Genomic DNA, 22,481 nt, shown 5'->3' on the forward strand with positions numbered 1-22,481 from the left:
AGACATCTCCTCAGTCTTTGACAGAGTTGACCACCCCCTCCTTCTACAAACCCCCCATGGGTTCATGGCATCCATAACACAGCTCTTTCCTGGCTCTTACCTCTCTGACCATATTTTTAGTGTCTCATTCACTGGAACTTACTGCTCATTGTTGGTTTTCCTCAGGGCTCAGTTCTTGGGCCTCTACTAGTCTTTATCTACACCTCTTCCCTTGTACAACTGGTATTTTCCCGTATTTTCTTCCAGTATTTATACTGAAGCATAAAGGAAATCAGCGAAAAGATTGAAAAAGGGAGATGTGTTACCATAGTGTTGGAATGATCAGAGAGGTGAATCAGAGGTCAGAGTTAAGGGAACATGTGGGGACAGGATGATGATTGTACCAGTGACATTGAGAAAAACTGTTTAACCCCTTAACGACAAAGCCCGTACATGTAAGGGTGCATGTGAGATCGCAGTTGCAGTTAATGTTGATTAATTGTAAAATAATGGTTTTAGGATTAAAAAACCCAAAGCAAAATATAGTATTGGAAGTAGCTTTACAATAATTTTCATTTTAAACAATAATAAGGACACGTTTATTTAGTTGCAGAATATTGATTCCGACTTGGAAGTCTAATACACACTCTGGGTTAATGTACTGAACTTGTACAATTGTACAATCTATGATTGTACAATCTATGACTTTCATGCTGAACAACATTATTGTTATATATATTATTGTTTTATAATATTATTATTCATGTTAATTTGGTCATTGGCCATTCCCAAAAAATAACAATACAACATGACCAAAATAGTTTTATTAAGAAAACCAATTACTATACAACAGTTGTAAAACTCTTTTTTTGAAAATACATTAATTCTTCCTTTTTAGGTATGAAGCAGCCATTTTGTTTGGTTGTGTTATTTTTTTTTTTTTACAATGAATTAGAAAAGTCCAAAAAATGGTTCATTTTGTTTATTGTTTTTTGTGAATAAAGCTTCCAAATTTCTGCATGAATCTTCCGAATCTATTTTCATTCGGTTGCACATAGTTGTAAACTGGCGAACTGTAATTCATTTGATTACTGGGTCTGTTGTAGTTATTTCCAATCCCTTTGTTAGTAAAGTCTGGAATTTGAACATTATTGTTGTGCACACTAGGTGTAATTGTGTTTTCTAGCTTACTAAATGGTTCAAAACGACTATAAATTCTCCTTTCAGTTACTCGAGCATGACTAGGGTCCACTTGAGGTTTTGGGTAATCTGGTTTTTGTTGAATGTGTAAATCCCTGCGTAGTATGTCTTTTTGAGGTATTTCCCTATGTTGTGAGTGCCTCAGATGCATCTCCCTCTGTAACATTGGAGGCATATCATGTTGTAACTCTCGCATCGATGTCTCCCTCTGTGCTGCCTCTTTCTGATGCCTCAGATACATTTCCCTATGCTGCACTGCTGGAGACATTGCCCTTCCATAGGGAACATTTTGTGTACGGGTATCTTGAAATTGCATTTGCTCTGTATTAAATCGCGGGGCAGATGCATCTCCAGTATTCTCCAGAAATTTGTTCTCCACAATTGTAGCAGCAGGAGCAGGATTTTTTTTAATGGACTCATCAATGATGGCAGTGGGAGATATGCTAGCACCAACATTTTCTTTACTTTTATGAAGACTGAATTGTGAAGATGACTTTTCTCGTTTTAGCAATGTATCATGTTTTGTATCAGACTTTTTATTACTTTCCTGGCTATCATCTTCAGAAATTAGTGTGTCTGAACTACTGCACATTCTATAAAAAGAAGGTGTTTTGTTTTTAGATAGGCTTTCTTTTTTCTCCGGTGCGAGATTAAGTAAAGATTTAAGCTTTTTTGATCCCTTTTTAAGAAAATTGGGGGATCCCTTGCTTTCTTTTTTGCCAGTTCCATCTTTCACATGTTCCTCATTATTAATGTCATCTAATGATTCTGTGGATAAGGCATTGGTCACAATAGAGTTGTGTGGTTTGCTGCTGTTGTCTGTATTGTGCAATCTGGTTTCTAATTTCTGACTGCTATTTAATGTTGCGTCACCTTGATGAACAGGGTTTTCAGCTTTTTGTTTTACCAAAGTGTTGTAAATGTAATTTTCTGGTATTATGCTATTTTGACTGGTATTAACTTTCCGACTTTCAAAAATAGGCAAACTGCGTCGTTTTAGGATGCTATCACTTTGCTGGTTCCTAACACTGTCTGATGGTCTATTAGTACAAAGAGTTGTATAGAGGTAACTGGATGGTCCCTGTTTTGTGTAATGTGAACCTATACGTGTGCCATCTGGAACCTGCAAACTATGTCTCTTTAGTGTATCCTGTTGTGACAAGTGATGAGCTTCATAGTTGAAGTTATTCATGTTACTAGACTCCGAGAACCTATTTTGTGGTGTGCATGCCTTTGGTGTGAGGCTTCCTTGAGAATCAACTATGGTGGAGTTTGAATGTGATGAACCAGTAGTATAACTGTTAGCTTCCTTTTGTTCAGGCAATGTTGGCTTATACAATATTGATGAGCGGAGACGAGAGTGATTATAGAGAGAATTCTCAATGACGTTTTCATTCCCCTCATTTACTATGATGTCTCCATTAGTTTCTTGTGTGTCTGGGATGATATCCGAATGATCATTTAGGTAAGATTCAATTCGCCAATTACGTAGAAATGACTTGGTAGTATGTTCCAGTGTTGGCATCCTTTGCTGAACTGATCGTATATGGCTATCTGTTCCATGGAAAGACCTTCGTACATTTGAATTTCTTTCATGAAGTTTGGGTGCCTGCCTTTGTGATAACCTGTTAGCAAAACTTTGTGTGGATCCATTGTAATTATAATTGCTTGAATAGCCACCTCTTGATGATGATCCAATACTGGAAACATCTGCTTGCCTACTCCAGTTAATTGGTGCATTGTTAGCTCTGTTGTTAATACTTCTGTTTAGCAACAGGTAGGAAGATGGCTCTGCCTTGTCCCCAGCAGCATAGCTATGTCGCTTCCAGTTATCGTGCCGTTCAAATTGCTGGAAGTGATTCATTTTATTTTGGACATTGAATCCTAACTGGTGATGAGGACGATACGATAAAGTTCTCATGCCGTATTTGTCCTCTTCATTGTTTGTAAATCTACTTCTTGTTTTTAAGTAGGCAGAGTCCAGTGTGTTAATTTGGTCTTTTCTTCCAAAGAGGCTTCTTTGACTTGAAGCTGAAATTAAAGAAGATATTGAATTCTGGTAGGAATGAGTTTCCCAGGGAATTTTTTTATGTTTTCCTATTACTGAATCTTCTGGTCCAAACACAGAGGGAATGAAAGAACGGGCATACAGTGTTCGAAATTCTTCATCAAAAGATTCCACTAGCTTTCCACTGATAACTTGGACCATACTCAGGTGGACCTTTTCATATGACCACATGAAGCTAGATAAAACATAATACAAGACAAGTTAATTACAATGAAATACATGATGATTTTAGAATATTATATACCATTGTTAACCACAATAGACACAAACAAGATGTTTTTTGCACTCTTGATATCCTTTATCTGAATAATATTATAGTAATTATATGTCAGTTCTTGTTGCTAGTGTTTTTAAAAATAAAATCACACAAAATTATGTTTCCTAGACCAACCATGAAATTTGGAAATCATAAAAAAAAAACAGATTTTACCTGTAAGTACCATACATGACTTTTTCACAATCAACCAGCACAAATTTCTGTTCCATTTGACCACAGAATTTAGCTCCTGATTTTGAAAAATAATCCTGGCCTTTAACAGTTCTTACTCTCATGTTCTGTGAAATAAAAACAATAAAACAATGTTACTTTTTATGTTTTACATTGTATTATTACAAAAGGAGAAGTGTTGCATGCAAAATAAGTATGCATTAAAAGCAAAATAACTATTATCTTGTACAAAAATGCACCATATATCCTTAATAATAAAATATTAATATGCCGTTTCAATTTAATCTAGATGAGCACACAAGCAATATGTAGTTATGACAGCACAGCACATACACACAACATAAACCACACACATTTTCTGCCTTAAGAAATAAAGCCATTATGTCCATGCGCAACTGCAAATGAATTAAAACAAATTTTGTTTAGAGTAGTACTTATATTAAAATTGTTGGTGTGTAAAAGTAAATGCTTTTTTTGCATTCTCTGTTCCAAAATACTCAACTTGGAGAGTTATTTCATTATCATGCTTCAAAGACTGCTCATAGAGGTCAGTTGATGTTAGAATACAGTTTAAGAGCAGGTTGCTTAGACTGCAGTCATATACTGTAACGATTGTATCAGTATTTTGTGAAGCAGAAACTAACTTAATTCCAGAGATTAAGTTCATCTTTACAATCTAAATAAACCCATAACCAAAGCCATTTTATCAACGACCAATTCCTTTGTTTATTTCAGCATTTCTTAAGGTGTATTTTATTGGGCTCAAGCACGAGTGCGATACATTGCAAACAGTTTAATTCAAATCGGCATTAATTGTGGCACAGGGCTAGCTAAACCATTTAGACAAACAGACCGGTATTTCATTCGCAATGCAAAAAAGTGCATTGCGAATAAAAGGCACTACAGTATAGGTATCCTATGATGCTATACTTATAAAATAGTTTGCTTTATACAATTAAAAAGATGTACGCTATTGATTTAAAACATTTTCTATTATGTTGAAATAACATACTGCTACTACTACTACTACTAAAAAAAAATACTTAGCAAAGTTCGTGCTAGCAGCTGACCTGTAGCTACATCAAATGTGTGATATTTGGTTATTTGGAGACTGGACATTGTGACAGGTGCCCCAGTGTACCTGTCATATGAGCGTTAAAACTAAATTCAATGATTTTATTTTATAAATAAAATCTGTACTTTTTGCATATATTGTTTCTCTTGTATAATTATGTTATGTAACCCCATCTAATGTGTCCTCTCTGAAATATATTGTGTACTGCAACCCAAACAAACTACTAATCTATTTCCTTGGCAGGGCCGGCCCGACAATGGAGCCGAGTGGGGCAACCGCTCCAGGCCCCAATCCCTTTTTTTTTGTTGTGTTAACCGAGGAGAGAGAGAGAGGGCGTTGAGTGGTTTTATCTTACCAAGTTGTCCCTTTAATGTATTTTCTTTAAAATAATTTGCAATTGTTAACATTGTGTTCTTAAATGTTGTATAATTATTCATTTTTGGGATCATGACAGGCCATTCTGCTTAAGCACCAAATAGTCTGTAGCTGCCTCTGGATTCACAGTATTAATATCTTACATCATTTTACACTATTACATGTAAGTGAAGCGAAAACATTGGATTAGCAATTTGTTATACTGAGTTTAGAGATGGCATATAACATCACTGTAAATGCTCTTATTCTAGCCAAATTTTACAGTTTAGTTTTGACTATATTTATACCAGCCATGTTCTTCCTATTGAATTAAAAAAATTAATTAATATTACAGCATGTAGTAATAATATATATAAAATTGATAAAAATGTACTAACTAGCAGCCAAGTTGCATTATTACTTAGTCACTGTCATTCTTTTTATATTTAGTTTAAATACATTACGGAACATTTTGTGCAATGTGTAATCTGTTCTATTGTAGGAAAAAAAAATGGCATGCAGCTTATAATTGTAAACTTTCTTGTTTTTTCCTGTCAGAAGAAAAACTGATAAATTGTTTTTCAAAGTTATTTCCACGCATGTAAAGAGAAAATGACTAAATCATCATATTTTTTGCTTTGATTTTGAAAACGGTTCTTTTTTTCCATCCAAGACATTTTTCAATTGAAAAGAAAAGCATGTGCAGATATAAGGAGGAATCTATCCTTTTTAATTAAATTTGATGGTGACACAATGACAATGTGCAAAATATATATAGGTCTGAATTAAAATAAGGATGCATTTCTTGAATGCTGCTGGTTAAAGAAGGCATCTCTATCTATCTATCGATCGATCTATTGATCGATCGATCTATATTTTTTAGTATATGTACTATTTTAGCCCATCAAGGCACAATAATATATTCCAGATGGATAAAACTACTGAGAATCAAAAAGTCTATGCTACACTGCAAACAAGGGAACAGGCAGAACTCTTAACACAAAAGTAACCAGCGTTGAGCGAAGACATAAATAAGGAGTGCTAAAGCCGCACAGGAGGCAGGCAGCAGTTTAAGGCAGCAGTTTTAGGAACTCTGTAAATTATTTTCTTTAGCTGTAAAGCTTAAATCGGTTTTAGCAGTGAACCGGATTATAGCCTGCTTCTACAAATATAAATTATTCTTTGACTTGTTGGTTATGGTTAGCGATCACCTATTTGTTGGAAAACAAATTCAAAATTATTGGATTTACTCCATGTGCTTTCAAGAAACGATTGACTTATCATCAAGAAAGACACCGGGCATCACACTTACTCTGAGTCTTTGTATTTGTATCCCCTGTTTCTCAGTCATCTTAAGAAAATGAGGAAAGTTGATGTCATCCAGAAGAAGATAAACTGGTACCCCTCTGGTCGATGCTTCCACAAGTTCTTTGAAAATATCGACATCAGTAAACATATCCATAACAATGGCTATCACCTATGAAAAACAAAACATTATGAGGTATGTTTTTATTATCACACAAGGTTTCACAGTTCTATACCAAGAAGATGTATTTTAATATTAAATCATGCATATTAATTTAACTAAGCACAGTTTAATAGATGTACAGAAGTGTTATACAGTATAGGTACATTAATAACATCATAAAGCAACAAATTGACCAATCTTGTATATGCCTTTAAGATTATTAATACTTTATATTCTTATATAATTGTAATTCATATTTTATTCTTTATTTACTGTTCTTGACTATTCTTAAATCATTAGGATAACTTTATGCACACCACAGGCTTTCTTGAATTCCTTTACTGTGTTTGCCTTTACTACTGCAACTGGAAATGTATTCAAGATCATACATAACTATTTTATGTACAAAATATGTCTAGCCTAGTAACCTCGCCAACTGAAGCAAATTAATTTAGGTGGATTTAAAAAGCGATAATGTTTTCCTCCAATGGCAGATTATACTACTCTCCACACTAAACCCTTGGCAGAAATTTCACAGTTACAGAAAATGAAACTATTGACTTTTTGTATTCTCTGAATGAAACTATTAACATTTCACTGAATCATGGGGTTGTAAGCTGTTATCCCCCTAAAGTGAAAATATATTAGCATCTTCAAATAATGAAAAAGACCAAAATCAGACCTCTTCAATAATATTTAGAACATGGTTTTGTAGGCTTAAAATCTTACTGGGTGCCAACCTTCTGGCATTGATTATTTTAAAAGAAATACAAAAACCTAATTATTGATATAGATCAAACAAAGCCATGCCCGGGACTGTATTAAAAGATACATCTCTTTAATTGACTAATCACAACTATTGCTTCCTGCTTTGTGATCATTTTTAATAAATTATTCTTACATGGTTTCTGTTCCAGTTTATTTTGGTATTATTATTTTTATGCAAACTGAAATTTGGACCAAAGGAATGTGTGTAAGGTAAGGTGAATGCAAACGTGCTGCGGTTTATTCTGATGGGACAAGCTATCCCAGATTATCATTTTCAATGACTATCCTAGAAATATAGGTAGGTTGGAAAAGATATGGAAATGGTTGTAATTAGGCGTTTTTTGTTTTTTTTTTCTTTCTAGGTTGGCTGCATTAAAAGAATGATCTGTCACCTAAATGGCTGCAATGAATGAATAGAAACATTGATGGAAACACTATTAACCCCTTCGCGACCTTTGCCGGTTCAGGACCGTCATCACATGAAGGTCGCTAAATGACCTTTGACAGTCCTGAACCGTCATAAAATTAAATAAGCTTAGAAAGTGATCAACGATCACTTTCTTCACTTAAACGGCGTTACTGTAATGCCTCGATGTCGAGGCATTCAGTAACGCCGAGATCGGCATTGGGGGCCATGTCTGGCCCCTCCCCGGGGCGTCAACAGCCGCCATACATTGTATGGCGGCGGACGCCCGTTTTAAAAGCGTTTAGGAGGCGATCGACGATCGCCTCCTAAACTTAAATGGTGTCGCTGGAATGCCTCGATCAGGAGGCATCCAGCGACACCAAACACTTACCTCTGGGTGGGCTGTGACCGCTCCGGAGAGCGGTCACAGCTGCCGCTGCCGGTGATCTTCGCCATCAAGCAAGATGGCGGCGGCCCGGGAAAATAAACAATAAAGATGAAAGAGTTAGCTAGACGGTTTCCAGACCCTCTAGAGAACTCTGGCTCCACTTGCAGGTTGAATACAGGTACTGCATTCAACCATGCAAGTCAATGGAACCCAGCTTTCTAATCACTATGTGATTGCACTATTGGCCTGCAAGTTAACAAGGCTGCTTTTTTTGGGCCCAAGTATTCCCACGCCAAAAAAAGATGAAAAAACTGATGAGACAGAGAAAGATTTCACTACAGTGTTTTTCATTTTACTATATCTATGTTTTTTTACCACATGTTTGTTAAACTTTTCTCAAGGTTGTTGTACGTGTTAATATGTATAAATATATTCGTGTTAATATGTATAAAACATATGTTAAAACCTTTTTGCATTTTATCTCGCTCATGATCATACATTACCTACTCTGAAGGGAGACTTCAGAGTAGATAATGTATGATCATGAGCGAGATACATGATCATGTATCATGAGCATACCTTTGAATAATCATTGTCTGTTACAGATTATACTAATTAAAAAGTAATTAATGTGAATGTAAGAGGGAAACAAAATTATTAAAGTCTGACCTAAATCACAAGTTATTTGTTATATCTAAGTAATATTGGCTATTATCATCCCTAGTCCATTTGGTATGCACCTTGAAAGCCTCTATTCCCCAGGGGAGGGCAAGTAAAACCAAGTAGCCACCTGTTACTAATTATTACCCCTGCTCTATAGGCTGTCCATGGAAAAGCTCTATTGCAACTTATTTCATCTAGTGCTCATATACCTTTCAATCCTATCTAGCACACACAGGTATAAATAGATGAAGGATAACTATGATCAACTACTGTGATATAGGCTATGAATCTGTCAGACCATCAAAACATTTTTCTTCTTTTATTACGTACCCACTGCCAATAAATGCTATAGCCAAAAGGTGTTGACCGGGTTGTGTCGATCATTAGCTGTTTTTTGACACACCTGTGCTGCTAAGTTTTGTTCCCTAGGTCCTGAAACATGTTTGTACACATAATTCTCATTTAAACTTTGTTAACTTTTCACATATTTGAAGATGTAGGTTCTTGTTAAGCTTTTTATCAGATGAGGAATCCAGTATGCAGGAATGGGAATGATGGTCGAAATCAGGAAACCAGAAGTCAATAGAATGGTCAGGCAAGCCGGGTCAGGAAAGGAGAGGTCAAACAAAGTCAATCAGGCAATTTCAGCAACAGAAGTCAATTGTAGATACACTATTGCAAACAGTAGTGTACTCAGCCAAGACAACAACTGAGCACTGACTGAAAGTGACAGGCTCCTGCGCGGGCCATGACTGTTCTTCAGTACTAGTGGGCGATCATACCGCATCTAAAATTAAGCTTGTTTATACAAAATTTGAAATACTTGTTTGAATACACATTTTTAAATGGTATCTGTGCAATACAGTTTCATGTATGACAAAAATACATGTACTTATAGTAGTGCATGTTATGGTTTATATTATATTATTTCCACACAGGGATTATATAATGTTGGGTAAAAACAGTGAACATATGATGGGATTAAAAAAAAAGATTGAGAGACAGGATAAATAGGAAGAGACAGAACAAAACAGAGGAGGGGAGAGAAAAGAGAGGGAAATAGAAGATGGGTGTGATGGACATGAGGTTGGGTATAATGGGTGGTAGGGTTGCCACTTAGCCGGTATTTTACAGGTAGAAGCAGAAGAAAAGAGACAGAAGAAGAGGCAAGAGAAGAAGCAGAAGTGCGGGAAAGGAGACAGGGATGCAAAGAAAGGAGACAGTGAGAGAATAAGAGGAAGTGAGTGACAGAGCATGAAAGAGTGAGTGAGAGTGTGAGAAAGCATACGTAAGAGCGTGACAGAGTGTTTAAGAGCGGGAGTAGAAGTGTGAGGCAGTCAGAGTGCGAGAGAGTGTGGATAAGAGTGAGTAATCTGACTGACTCAGTATATAGGGATAGGAGTTATGCTGTTGCAAAGGATCCACTCAATGTTAAAAACAGCCATGATTGCACATCTAAATAATGTAAAAAAGACAGGGTTTTTACTATTTATCCAGTTTTTCTTAGCCAGTCACTAATGGTAAGATCCAGAGCCCAATAGCCTAATTCCCATTGGGAAGCAATTGCCCTGTTGTCCATAACCCCTTCATCCACCCTGCAGTCCCTGAAAGCTTCACTAGCTGAAATTGTATATCCTTATTACATGGGGTTACATAGGGCAATGACAAGTCATTGGTGGCAGTGGACATGGAATTGGTTGGAATAAGGGATGATCCAGACACGCATGCTTCCAACATCCACACACGCATGCTGTACTTCCCACAGCCCAATATCCTAATTCCCATAAAGCATATTAAAATGTATAATAATCTACTGTATAATAAATATCTAATCAATGTATGACATTTTGCATTACTCACAAAAATATAGAAACGTGTTCCTACAACTCAATAGCTTTTCATATATTTGAAATTAAAATGTCAGTTCTGGTTGTTATTTTCCAAAAATATGAACGCTAACCTTGACCTCTTTGAGCATAGCTAAGCACATCTCTCCTGTGAATTTAATTAAGATTTTGCAAAAAATTGATTCAATGGCTGCAAAATCACTAGATGATAAACACAAAATGTTTGCTAATGTTAGCTACAAAAAGAGCACAGAGATGCCTGAGCGTAAAATAGACACCAGGTAAAGTTAATAGCACATCCTTTGTACCACCACTGGGATGATGCCTATCGCCTTATTATACAACTTTAATTCTGGCATATGAAAAACAAACAGAACTATAATGAGAGCCGACCAGATTGAGGACATACGCAGAGAGATAGGAAATTAAATGAAGAGAGAGAATATGATTGCTGAGTGGTAGGAAGCAAGCTAATATGAGTAGCAGAATGAATAATACTGATCAGGAGGGAATGAGGAAGAGAGATTTATAATTGATTTTAAATAAATGGTTGCTCGGAAGGCATTGAACACAAAAGGATCTGTGTACATTCTAAATAAAACTATTTTATTTTAAAAACAAAAAGAGATGCAGCTGTGTTCTGGTATTATATATTGTGTTTATAATGAGATGTAACTACAAAAATATTAGCCATGTACAAACAGTCCTGATGTGTGCAAACAACAATTAGTTAATGCTGGACTAAAACCCCCAAATGTAAACAAGTGTTGAAGCAGCTGACCTAAAAAGCATATGCTGAATTAATGATATCGCCAGTGTTTATATTACTATATACTTTTCCTTTTTGACAGTATGTAAATACAGCATACATATATGGGAAAGTAGATGGGTTCTTTTTGCTCCTTGATACCGGCGTCGCCAGAATGTCCTTAGATCGATGCTGGGACCTTGAACAGTTACTTGTTGCAGTAAACATGTTTTTGTCTCAATCAGTTTTAAACAGTTTATAATTATGCAAATTTGGATTTATTCTGATTGGGGGCCACTTTTGACTCTATGCCAAGCTGTATAATCTGCCTTTGTATAGTCTGCATTATTTTGGCCTCTTGGAGTACTTCCGTGAAATGGCAGAGCCATGGCACACCACACAGGGTCAGCCTTTCCCCCAATCCTCCAGCTGTGGAGCTCTCCAGGAGCTCAGGTTAAAATAGCAGATAGTGGGGAGAAGTGGACAAAGAAAGGAAAAAAGGAAAGGAGGTCACAGCAAGGGTCCCGATATTACCCCGAGTTCAAGTTAGGGCTAAAATAATGAAAGTGTTAGGCAGCACTCAAATTCTTGGAGCCCGAGCAGGACTCTACCCAATCCAAAACAAAAAAATAAAACAATATAACATGTTTGGGGTAAATGGCGCTAAATGCACTTGGTGACATCCTCTCCCCTGATTGGAAGATCAGGAGGGAACGAGATCTACTAATCTCCCTGGTCCCTTCCCCATCTAGCGGAAATCCATAGGTTCGGCGTCAGGGGTTAAGGGGCCGTGCGAACGACTCTATTGGTCGTCTGCATGGTCCTCCCCTGGCATCAACCAATAGGCTCGCATGGCCTTTTTAACTCCTGACAGCGAACCTACGGATTTCTGCTCCTGTTAACCCCTGCGATGCTGTGGAGATAACGGGAGCGGAAATTCGTAGGTTCGTCCCGTCAGGGGTTAACTTGGCCTGCAGAGACCACTGGTCCCCCTGCTATAACAGTTAAAGGTCTGTACAAGCGACTTTAGTGGTTGTTCGTATGGACTTTTAACTGTTGTAGCAGGGAGACCAGGGGTCTCTGCTGGCCAATTTGCTGGGCCATGGTTTTAAAAGTCTGTAAAAGCGACCCTATTGGTCGCCAGCAGGGGCTCGTCTGGCATCAACCAATTAGTTGATGCCAGAGGAGGACCCTGCAGACGACCAATAGGCTCACTCGCACGGCCTTTTTAACTCCCAACGGCGAACCTATGGATTTCTGCTCCTTGGTAGACAATATAGCCATGAAAAATTAGATGGTACTTTGACATAGTGGCGGGCTAAGCAATATATGTAGCTCTTTATAAGCAGCTCTTTTTGACTGATCAGTCATTCAAATCATAGTTTTCTTCAATCTCCTGTGTTTTTATGTTTTAAGCAGCATGTGAAACTATATTGTGCGCATCAGCCTCCGCATTTTATCTTAGTCCCACCCATGGACCTCTTAAATCATCCTATCTGCCCTGCCCCTTACCAGGGCTCCCCTACACACAAATGTGCGGCTACTGTCATCACCATCCTCTAATAAAACTCCCTGTCATACCTTGTCATGTAGGTCTAGAATGTCTACAAAGGCAGTCTCCAGGTTTGCAGAGTTTAAAGTAATAGAATTAAATAATGCTAAAACCTCATTTTCTTCAGAGCTAAATCCTATACAAAACTGTAATGCCCAAAGAAAATGTTTGTGTGTCTATATACTAGCTACTTTTTGCTAGTCACATACCTATTTTTTTTAATGGCTCATTTCTTAATGATTATTGATATCTCACACAAAGAAAAAAAAAACTAAGTTAGATCTTTAACTGTATTTGGTGGTATTTTAATTTATTTTACCAAGAAATCAAAAATGTTAAAAAGGTCATGAAAATGTTAAAAATGAATATGATTACATTGAAATGGGTAGATGATGGTTCCTCTATATTAGACATAACAGAACATACAATCACTGAATTGTTATGGTGTAAAAAAAAATCAGTTCCCAAATCCCATTGTAAGGAGAATATCAACTGTTCTGTTAATTATTATCAATGGACCATTGTACATTTTTGGCATGTTGATCTCATTTACAGTTTGCCTTAAATACCCTTACATGTTTTCATGCTTAATGCCTGGGGAATATGTACTAGTTTGTCTATCAGCCTTGGGACTCCTGTATGTGATGAAACACTCATTAAAATAATTTAAGGTATGGAAATTGATAAGGATGATAACTTCGGTTATATTACTCTAGCATGCCATCATGCAGTTTTTGTTAACATTGCCTGCCTTGACAAGTTCAAATTGACTCATAGCACATTATCAAAAATATTATTTTTAGCATACATTATTATGGGATAGACTTTTTCCTTCTTTAAGTTGTGAAGTAAATCTTATTCTGAAAAATTCTTTGGCTATAACATTTAAGGATTTCTGAGTACACTACCTTCTCTTCACTATACATTTATTTCAACGTTCATTTCCCTTTAGTCTTGGTGTTATAGTGTAATCTACATCTAGTTCTAAACAAAGTATTGGCTATGGATGTATATTATAGTTAATGTGTCTGTGCTATTTGCTCTAATTACATAACTACGGGCTCTAGCTCTGATCTTCTAACCTAATTGCTGTTTTCACTTAGTCCCAGAGCACAGCATTGTGACTGAATCCTTTCTACTATATATAACATTTCCATCTTTCTATTTTTTTAAAGTAGATCTGTCACTTTTTGCACAACCTACACTTTACAGTTATATTCACTAAATAAACCTGTATAATGGGACACTTCAGCCATCATATGTATTTTCTATTTTAAGTCATCATGATAAGCCCTGGCTCAGCGAATGTTATGTGGAAGGGTCTAATGAGCTTAAACTGGTCACTCTGTGTGCATTTGCAAAAAAGTGAACTTCAGACCACCGAGGAGGAGGGGACCTGCAGCTTAACACTAAAGTAACAATTATTATTCTTTTAATAATAAAGTACCTGAATATGCAATTTTTTGGGTGAAGGTGTCAGGGACATTTATACAATCCCTTAGAAAACCCACATTATCTTTATACTATGCCTATTATGTTACCCCACATATTTTTAGGTTGCTAATAGCAACAGAGTGCCACATATCTCAGCTTGTAAACCAACTATTAAAAAATGTACTGAATGGCATACATGCAAACTTCCTAGTATAGGCTACCTGGAGCTCTCCCTTTTCAAAGAATTTAGAAAGAGGTGGAACTAGTTACCCGTAGGGGCTGGGTTAGCCCCACAACATCTTAAGTGGGAAGAAAATTCAGCAGAGAGCAATGGAAAAATGGGTGGAGTTGTGTATTGTTATAAGCCTAAGCAACTAAATTTGTGCGTTCAAATTTGTACAAATTTGCACGGTTTTGCATGCTGTGGCTCCGTCCTTTTGCAGAAGTACTCAGAGAGGCCAGAATAATGCAGTGTGCATTATTTTAGCCACCTGGAAGGGCACAACCCCCAACCAGTTCTTCGCCACCTTTCTCCATCTTTGTTGTGTAGAATGGAAGAGTTGGTCAGTAAAGCAGTAAATAAGTAAAAATAAAACTGGACTTTACTTATTACCCCAGTTGTAACTCCCCTAGGCAGTGGGATGCAAGGAAGGTGGACGAGGTGCAACCTGTAAAGAAGGAAGCTTACACTTAATTTTTAAGGGCCCATCTAGTGTTGTCAAACAATGTTCTCGAGACCTCAGCCCAGTAAACGAGAAGAATATAATGAATTATAGAAAAAGCCTGCCACAAAAACATGAAAATTATTCCTTTGGCCTCTGATGTCAAATTATGAGCTCTATTCAAGTCTATGCGGCTCATTCAAGGTAATCAGTTAGGACTCCATGTGCACAGGGGTATATATCTATATATATATATATATATATATATATATATATAGATATATACAATCTCAACCATAATTTATCTTACAACCTACCACCGTGGGATTAACTTGACTGACTACTTCTTAGTAAATAGTCTAATTATTACTTATTACTGCCAGACCATACCAATACTTACATTTTGTAAATATATGGAAACTTTGTATCTGTTTTTTTGCATTCTTTGATATCTATTTACGTTTATGTGTTTATGGTATTTGTCCACATTTATTTTCTTGCAAGTACACAAAGAAGCAATATCTTTACACGTAAAAAGAAAGAGAAATTCTTATAAAAGCTCCCCGCCCTGTACAGCATGAGCTGACTCAAATGTTGAAACATGCCCAACCCTGTGAACTGTGCTTAGAGAGCCACGGGCATCGTCGTATGCAGAAGCCACTTGCCTTAGGCTTTGTAGCTAGCATTTGTTTTCTGTTTTCCAAATACCACATTTCTTTTCTTCTTAGAAACAAGCACACACAGAGATATGTATGTGCGTGAGTCTGCTTTCTGTTCTCTTACAGTTGATCAAGATTGTTATGTCTGGATAACTATTATTGTACTTATAAAGGCCACTATTTTTATTTAGCTAGCAGTTAATAATTATGCATGGATACTGAAAGGAGAAAAAATACATACTTTATATTGTATGTAAATTTGTCTTTACATTTGGATTTAAATGTTACTATAAGCAATATTTGCAGATGTTATTTTCTTGAAAATCAATAAATCAGTTTTCTGGCATATATATTACAGTGCTACGTTTCGACACAGCCCATATCATATACAGAAACAATTACTGAGATATTCTTTTGCGACAGGAAGCTGCTAATGAATACGATGATTACATGAATAATTGCTGGCGTATCTTTTAAATTGCCTATGCACTTAGTGATTCATGAGTGAGGTTACATTGTGGAGAAATACAATGCCAATTATCATTTTTTTTATCATATGTATCATGTTTACTCATCAAACCAGTTTACCACGAGGCTGTACACACTACCTACAGGTAATTTTTTTCTCATAGTTATTTAGTAATAGAAGAATGACTTTCACCTACCTTCCCAAATTTATGATGAAAGGACTTATATAGGGGAAAATATAGTCACTGGGAAGATTTTTTTAAAGCATGTAATTCACGAGTACATCAACCTCCGGTTGTTTGCCTACTACAAGGATTTGCAACGAAATGCATGCATTATATTCTTAAAAAAATATCAGTGCAGACACTACAAAAACAACAACAACAAGTATTTATATAGCGCTTTTCTCCCGGTGGGACTCAAAGCACTTTACAGGTATATGCATACAAGAGAAAAAGAGTGAATTATCTGAAGGATTGGGAGAAAAGATGGGTTTTAAGTCTTTTTTTTTTAAAAGTCTCTAAAGATGAGGCCTCTCTGATTGACAGTGGTAGAAAGTTCCAGAATGTGGGAGCAGCATGACAGAATGCGCACTGATTTTGTGCGCACTTTGGGTATTGAGAGAAGAGACATATGTGTGGATCGAAGGGGGCGAGCAGGGATGTAGGGTGTTGATAGCTCTTTCAGGTAACAGGGCCCCTGGTCCTTTAGGGCTTTAAATGACAACACACCTATCTTAAAGTGAATTCACCATTTGATAGGAAGCCAGTGGAGAGACTATAGAATAGGCGTAATATGGCATGAGCGGGGGTTGATTTGTTAATAGTCTGGCTGCTGCGTTCTGAGCCAACTGTAGTTTGTGAAGTTCTTTTTCTGGGAGGCCTACATACAATGCAATAATCCAGACGAGATGTCACAAATGCATGGATTAGGGTGGCAGTATCCTCTGGTGGGATTAGGTGCTTTATCCTGGCTATATTCCTCAAGTAGAAGAAGGCACATTTTGTTGCAGCAGAGATTTGACATTTAAGTGACAAACCTATAGCGGTGCTCAACCAAAATACACCACTGTGTCTATGTAGGTGTACTTGCTATACTAACTGTCAAGAGTTTTTATGTCACAAAATACTATTTTACTTTTGAAATATAATTTTCCTTTAGGTTTCAGCGATTTTAGGGAAATTTAACAGCACCTGGGACTTTCCCCTGAAAATGAAGAAGCAAAAAAAAAAAAAAACGGTTGACCCTATGATATCTACCACAGAGGCAGTTTATTTTGTGTAGTTGTGCACAGTCAGTGGATGACCACGAGCTATGGTCGTGTTTCTGAAACGGCAATCATTTTCTGAACAATCACAGAGTAATTGTGTATAAAAATCATGATAATAAAAGGATATTCTACAATACAAGAATGAGACAAGTACAAACTGTGGCGATGTGAAAGGATGTGAAAGGTATTGGTTTTCTATTTGAATACTTAATCAACATCATATTTCTCCAAGTATACACTCAATTGTCAGATTAGGTAAATGATTTCTTTCAAATTTAAATTATATTCTCATAACATAAATTAACTTTCCTTAGGAGACAATCCAAAAATAGACAATAATTTAACTACACAGTGTAACATCCCAGTATATAATGCAGGAATGTACGTTTTCATTTCCCGCCCTTCCTGAAAGAATCTGTAATATATAATCTGCAATATTGCTTTTTCTTCCCTTTTAATCAAGGTATTCATAGATCCTCTAAGTAAAGAGTTAGAGCCAAGGTCAGTTAAAAAAAAAATCAAGACCCGGCAAAATTTTGACTGTGAACTTTTACATGACGTTTTTAGAGTTCTTTTTGTCCTTGGTAATTAAAAGTTTGGATTAGCCCACGGACTTCAAGTTTCCAGAGTTATTTACAAAAATCTGAGGTCGCTGAAATGCCAAAATTCTATGGTAGTTACTTAGAATTCTCTGAAGTAGGTCTTTTTAATTAGCAGAGTTGTCTGCTTGACAAACTTTCCTTAAAGAGGAACTATGACTTAAAACAATGTTAGCAGCACTCACGAGGGAAAGGAATAACTTAAAGAGGAGGTATAACCTTACAATTACAGAGAACATGGACCTTCTCCGTGTAATAGATTTGTTCCTATCACACACATGCAAAATACATATTTTGAGAAAGTATTATTTGAATGTATAAAAATATACATATATAATATTTTTGATTGAGTAAAGGCTGCTTCGTGTTACTTTTTCATTTCCAATAAGCATTCTTTTATCTATAATGAGTCTAAATAGTCACAATGATATACATCATTTATTGTCACTGTACCTTCTCCACGTTTAATGTTAAAAATGCTTTAATGAAATAGTATCAAAGCAAAATTTCTTTAATGGCACCTAGCATAGTCTACTCTCCTCTCAGGTACAACTTTAATCTTTTTAGCTTACTGTGATCTTTTTCCTGTTAACAGCCTAAGCCACAGTTTGTTTGCTGATAACAAACAATGTGAAATAGATAAGATTGTTTTCTTGCTGAACAGGCTGATTTTACAATTGGATCCATGCATTGCCCTTTTCTAACCATCATTTTTGTTCTCTTTGTTTCTTAAATGCATCAACATTATTCAAGTAAATGTATAGCTGGTGCATTTGCATATACAAATTTGTATCCTTGGTTGGACACAATTTATTTAACTATATTTGTGTTTATTCAGGTAGGCTGTGTTGAGTTGAATTCATAGAGATCAATTTCCTTTACAAACAGCCAATCAAGACGGGCTAAACTTACCTTAAAATGTACATAATCAAATTATTGAGGACATCTTCAAGAAATCATTTAAATTTAACTGAATTATACAAGTCTAATACAACAAGCTTTAAGCTCAGTTGTAATACTATGCTTCGTTTGATCTCAACTCACATGCAAAATCCAACTTTGGTGATCACACTGAACTCATAATGCTTCTTCATCAAAACAGTTAAAAATACAAATAATAACAGACATTGAAATTCTATTGTGTATCTAACTTTGACATCTTACCTGCCTTGCTTCTTTGATCATCTTCCTAATCATTTCTTTAATTGTGAAGGGATGTCCTCTTGGAGGATGAAAATACAAAGTTATGTCTGTAGCTCCTACATGTCCAGGTGCCACATAAGGCCATCCGAGGTCAAGATTTGGAGCTTCTACATCAGATTCCATAGGCCAATATGTCCCAGAGGAAGAGGTGTCATCATTAAAATCTCCTTGTGAATTGTCATTATTATCCACTGGCTTTTGGATGTGATTCGTAATGTAGTTGAGCTCATCCTCTGCTAGAAACTCTGTAGCTCTTTCTTTGACAAGAAATTCTTTATATGAAGTAATACCCCCTTCGATCAAAGTATCAATGGCGACACGGTACCATTCTTTATAGTGAGGTTCTAGGTAGTTTTCTGATTTGTTTTCATCATGCAATGATGAAAGCAATGACAGTGATTCCACCATTGCAGACATTGAGAATCTTTAAAGATAAAAAACCTAGAAATATCAAAAACATAATGTTAGAAATGAGAAGAATTTGTGTTTTTTATTATTTTTTTGTAATGAACTCATTTAAAATGCAAAACAGCTGTCTTTACCTGATAAAATGACTTCTTATGAGAGCGCACAATCAATTTTCCAGTTCAAACATATATTCCAGTGCAGTTACAAATTTCTGTTTACTTAGCATTTCAGTGTTTGACAGTAGGCCATAAATTTCCACAGCTTAAAGGATTACATGGCGTAGTTTACAATTGCTTAAATACTGAACATCAGATTACTAGTCCAAAACAAATAGTTCATCAGAAGATAATAAAAATAACCGAAGTAAGTTTCTGGAGTCACTGAATCATTCGTTTTTATTGTTTTATTAATCTACAATACTTACATGCAGAATTCGTTTTGTTTCTATTTTGCGCATATGTTAGGTTTCAATAACTGACACTGTCGCAATGGAATAGAAAACTCCATGGGACAAAATGTAATCAAAGTGCTGTCATTTTGATCTTTGCAGAGCCAGGGTACCATTTTGGTCTAGGCAAACTATACATTGCAAATTAAAAAAAAGCTGTAAGACAATGACTAGAGCCCGGGGATAATGGGAAGATGCAGCTCTGGAGCTCCAGCTTCTATAAAAAAGTAATTACTTATTTTTAACGTTTTCAAGAATGTATTTTAAAGTATTTAAAGTACTAATTAATTAATCCACAAAATCAATAAAATTGTTAGTTTACAATAATACTCATTACAATTGTCTGATACATTTTTCAACAGAATTCTAAATACTTTATCTTGTATCTAACATGGGACTTGCACATGTGTCCCATGTCTTTCCTGCCGTGAGATACTTGCAGCGAGATCCTATGCAGTGAGATACTTAAATGTGTACCATAAATATCACTTGAATCGTTATTTCGAAGAAGCTACAATGCATTATTAAACATACTTTAAATGTCTAAAAGTTCTTTAAACAATATCTGTGTCCTTCTGATGTATGTGAAACGTTTCTCTATTGTAAAACTGTCAAAAAATAAACATGATAAAACTTTTGATGATAGATTTTCTTTTTAGAAAAAGCACTGCAGCACAATGAGCTGCCACACCAAGTTAATTTTGTACCAGTAAACCCTCCATCATTTCTTGAGGGCTTTCTCAGAATATTTGAAACTTCTATAATACTCTACTGACAAATTAATACTATGGATATATTTATTAGAAGGGCTGAGGAGATAAGGATACTTTATGTTTCCTAAAAACATCAATGGAATTTCTCTTTAGACTAACTGAAAGTATTAGTCAAGTGATATTGACTGCAGTGTTTATAAGCATCCAGGATTACCGTATACACTAAAACACAAATATACTTTATTATCATCATGATACTCATGAAATAAGGAGTGGTTAACCCGTAAAAATGTTAATTATGGGTGAAGATACTTATGCTTATAAAACTGTTGCTATGGATTTATGACACAAAATATGATAACATCAATGTATGAGATTATGTTAATCATATTAGTAATCTTTCATAGCTGTAATGTTGTGAAAGCTATGTTAGCCCCGTGGTATAAATGAAAAAAAGAATGAACATGTGGTAATAGTTTTTAAATAGGAGTAACAATTAGTTTTTAGGATTAACAATTAAAAAGGTCATTCTAAAAAAAACTAAATGTTAGTCCATTAAAAAAGGGTGTTATTTGCAATACTGCAATATCATTTTTTGCATTCATGATAGGAAACTACAGATGAATCTATGCTTGATAAACAATAAAGAAAGTGTCAACTTTCCCACCAACAGAACAGCCCTGGTCTCTCCAACAGAACAGCAAATGAAAATGGACACCGGCAAATACAATGAGTTAAAATCCATTTGTAAAATATGTACAAATAAATATTTGTAGTCCCATAAAAACAAAAACCATACATCCAGCAAATAGTATGAAAACAGCCAGATTTTGATTATGAAGGTTTATTATGAAGAGAAGAGGACGCTTAAGCATAAACTAGCATAAACTGATGAGTCTGAATAGTCAGATTATTGAGACTTCAACGCTGTTCAAATGCTACTTAGCACTTGTATGGTTGAGGAGATGATCCCTTATGAGTCCCAAGCTTGAGCCTGTATGTGATACTCCCATTCTGACATGATACTCCCATTCTGGTTGGAGCTGTCTGTAAATACAGTCTCCTGCCACTTTTCTGTTTTATTACATCATACTTTGTACATCATCCTTTATACTATGGTAAAGGTAAAAGTGTGCTTACTGTGGACACGAAAGCAAATATATGGAGTATCCATAAAACAATCTGGGCATGTGCCTAGAGCACCATTTTTAGGGGTACTTTAGGGACAAAAACGGAGGTGCTTAGTGGTAATTTTACCCACTCATAATTATACAGAATGTTTTTTGTCCATGGTTCATTGATCTTTTAACAGTTTTCCAGGTGGCTCAATAGCTACTGGTGTCTAAGGGAGCCCACAATGAAAAATCCAGCCTTGCTATACAATGTTAGCTTTAATAGAAGCTCCAGAGGTATCAATTAGGTGCAGTACAACGCATCCCATTTTAAGGGTGCTGTCTATATTCCTGGGTAACCCATAGTAAGACTAGTACAGTATATTGTGTGCTCTGTTACTATGCAAAAGTTTTCCTCTGTCACTCGTTGCCAAGAAAAATCTTTTAATATCCATTTTCTCAAAGAAAGGTGCTGTTTTTCTTTGTTGGTAGTCATTGTTGAGCAAAACCTTTAAAGGTCCATTTAGCACAGTTCTCCTTG

At 35.9% G+C, this 22,481-nt stretch overlaps 1 protein-coding gene across 1 annotated transcript in view; it reads right to left on the minus strand.

Moving 5' to 3' along the window:
* Positions 1–788: 788 nt before the first annotated feature.
* Positions 789–22,481, minus strand: part of FAM83B (family with sequence similarity 83 member B) — a 23,577-nt gene continuing 1,884 nt past the window's right edge. Inside the window, exons 2-5 of the mRNA XM_053460196.1 lie at positions 19,221–19,700; positions 6,437–6,601; positions 3,678–3,802; positions 789–3,422 (exon numbers count right to left, since the gene is read on the minus strand). Coding sequence (XP_053316171.1) covers positions 962–3,422; positions 3,678–3,802; positions 6,437–6,601; positions 19,221–19,676 — 3,207 coding nt within the window. The 5' untranslated portion in view covers positions 19,677–19,700 and the 3' untranslated portion in view covers positions 789–961. The remainder of the gene's footprint in view (positions 3,423–3,677; positions 3,803–6,436; positions 6,602–19,220; positions 19,701–22,481) is intronic.

The sequence above is a fragment of the Spea bombifrons genome, chromosome 3 (genome assembly GCF_027358695.1).
Source record: "Spea bombifrons isolate aSpeBom1 chromosome 3, aSpeBom1.2.pri, whole genome shotgun sequence".
Lineage (NCBI taxonomy): Eukaryota > Metazoa > Chordata > Amphibia > Anura > Pelobatidae > Spea > Spea bombifrons.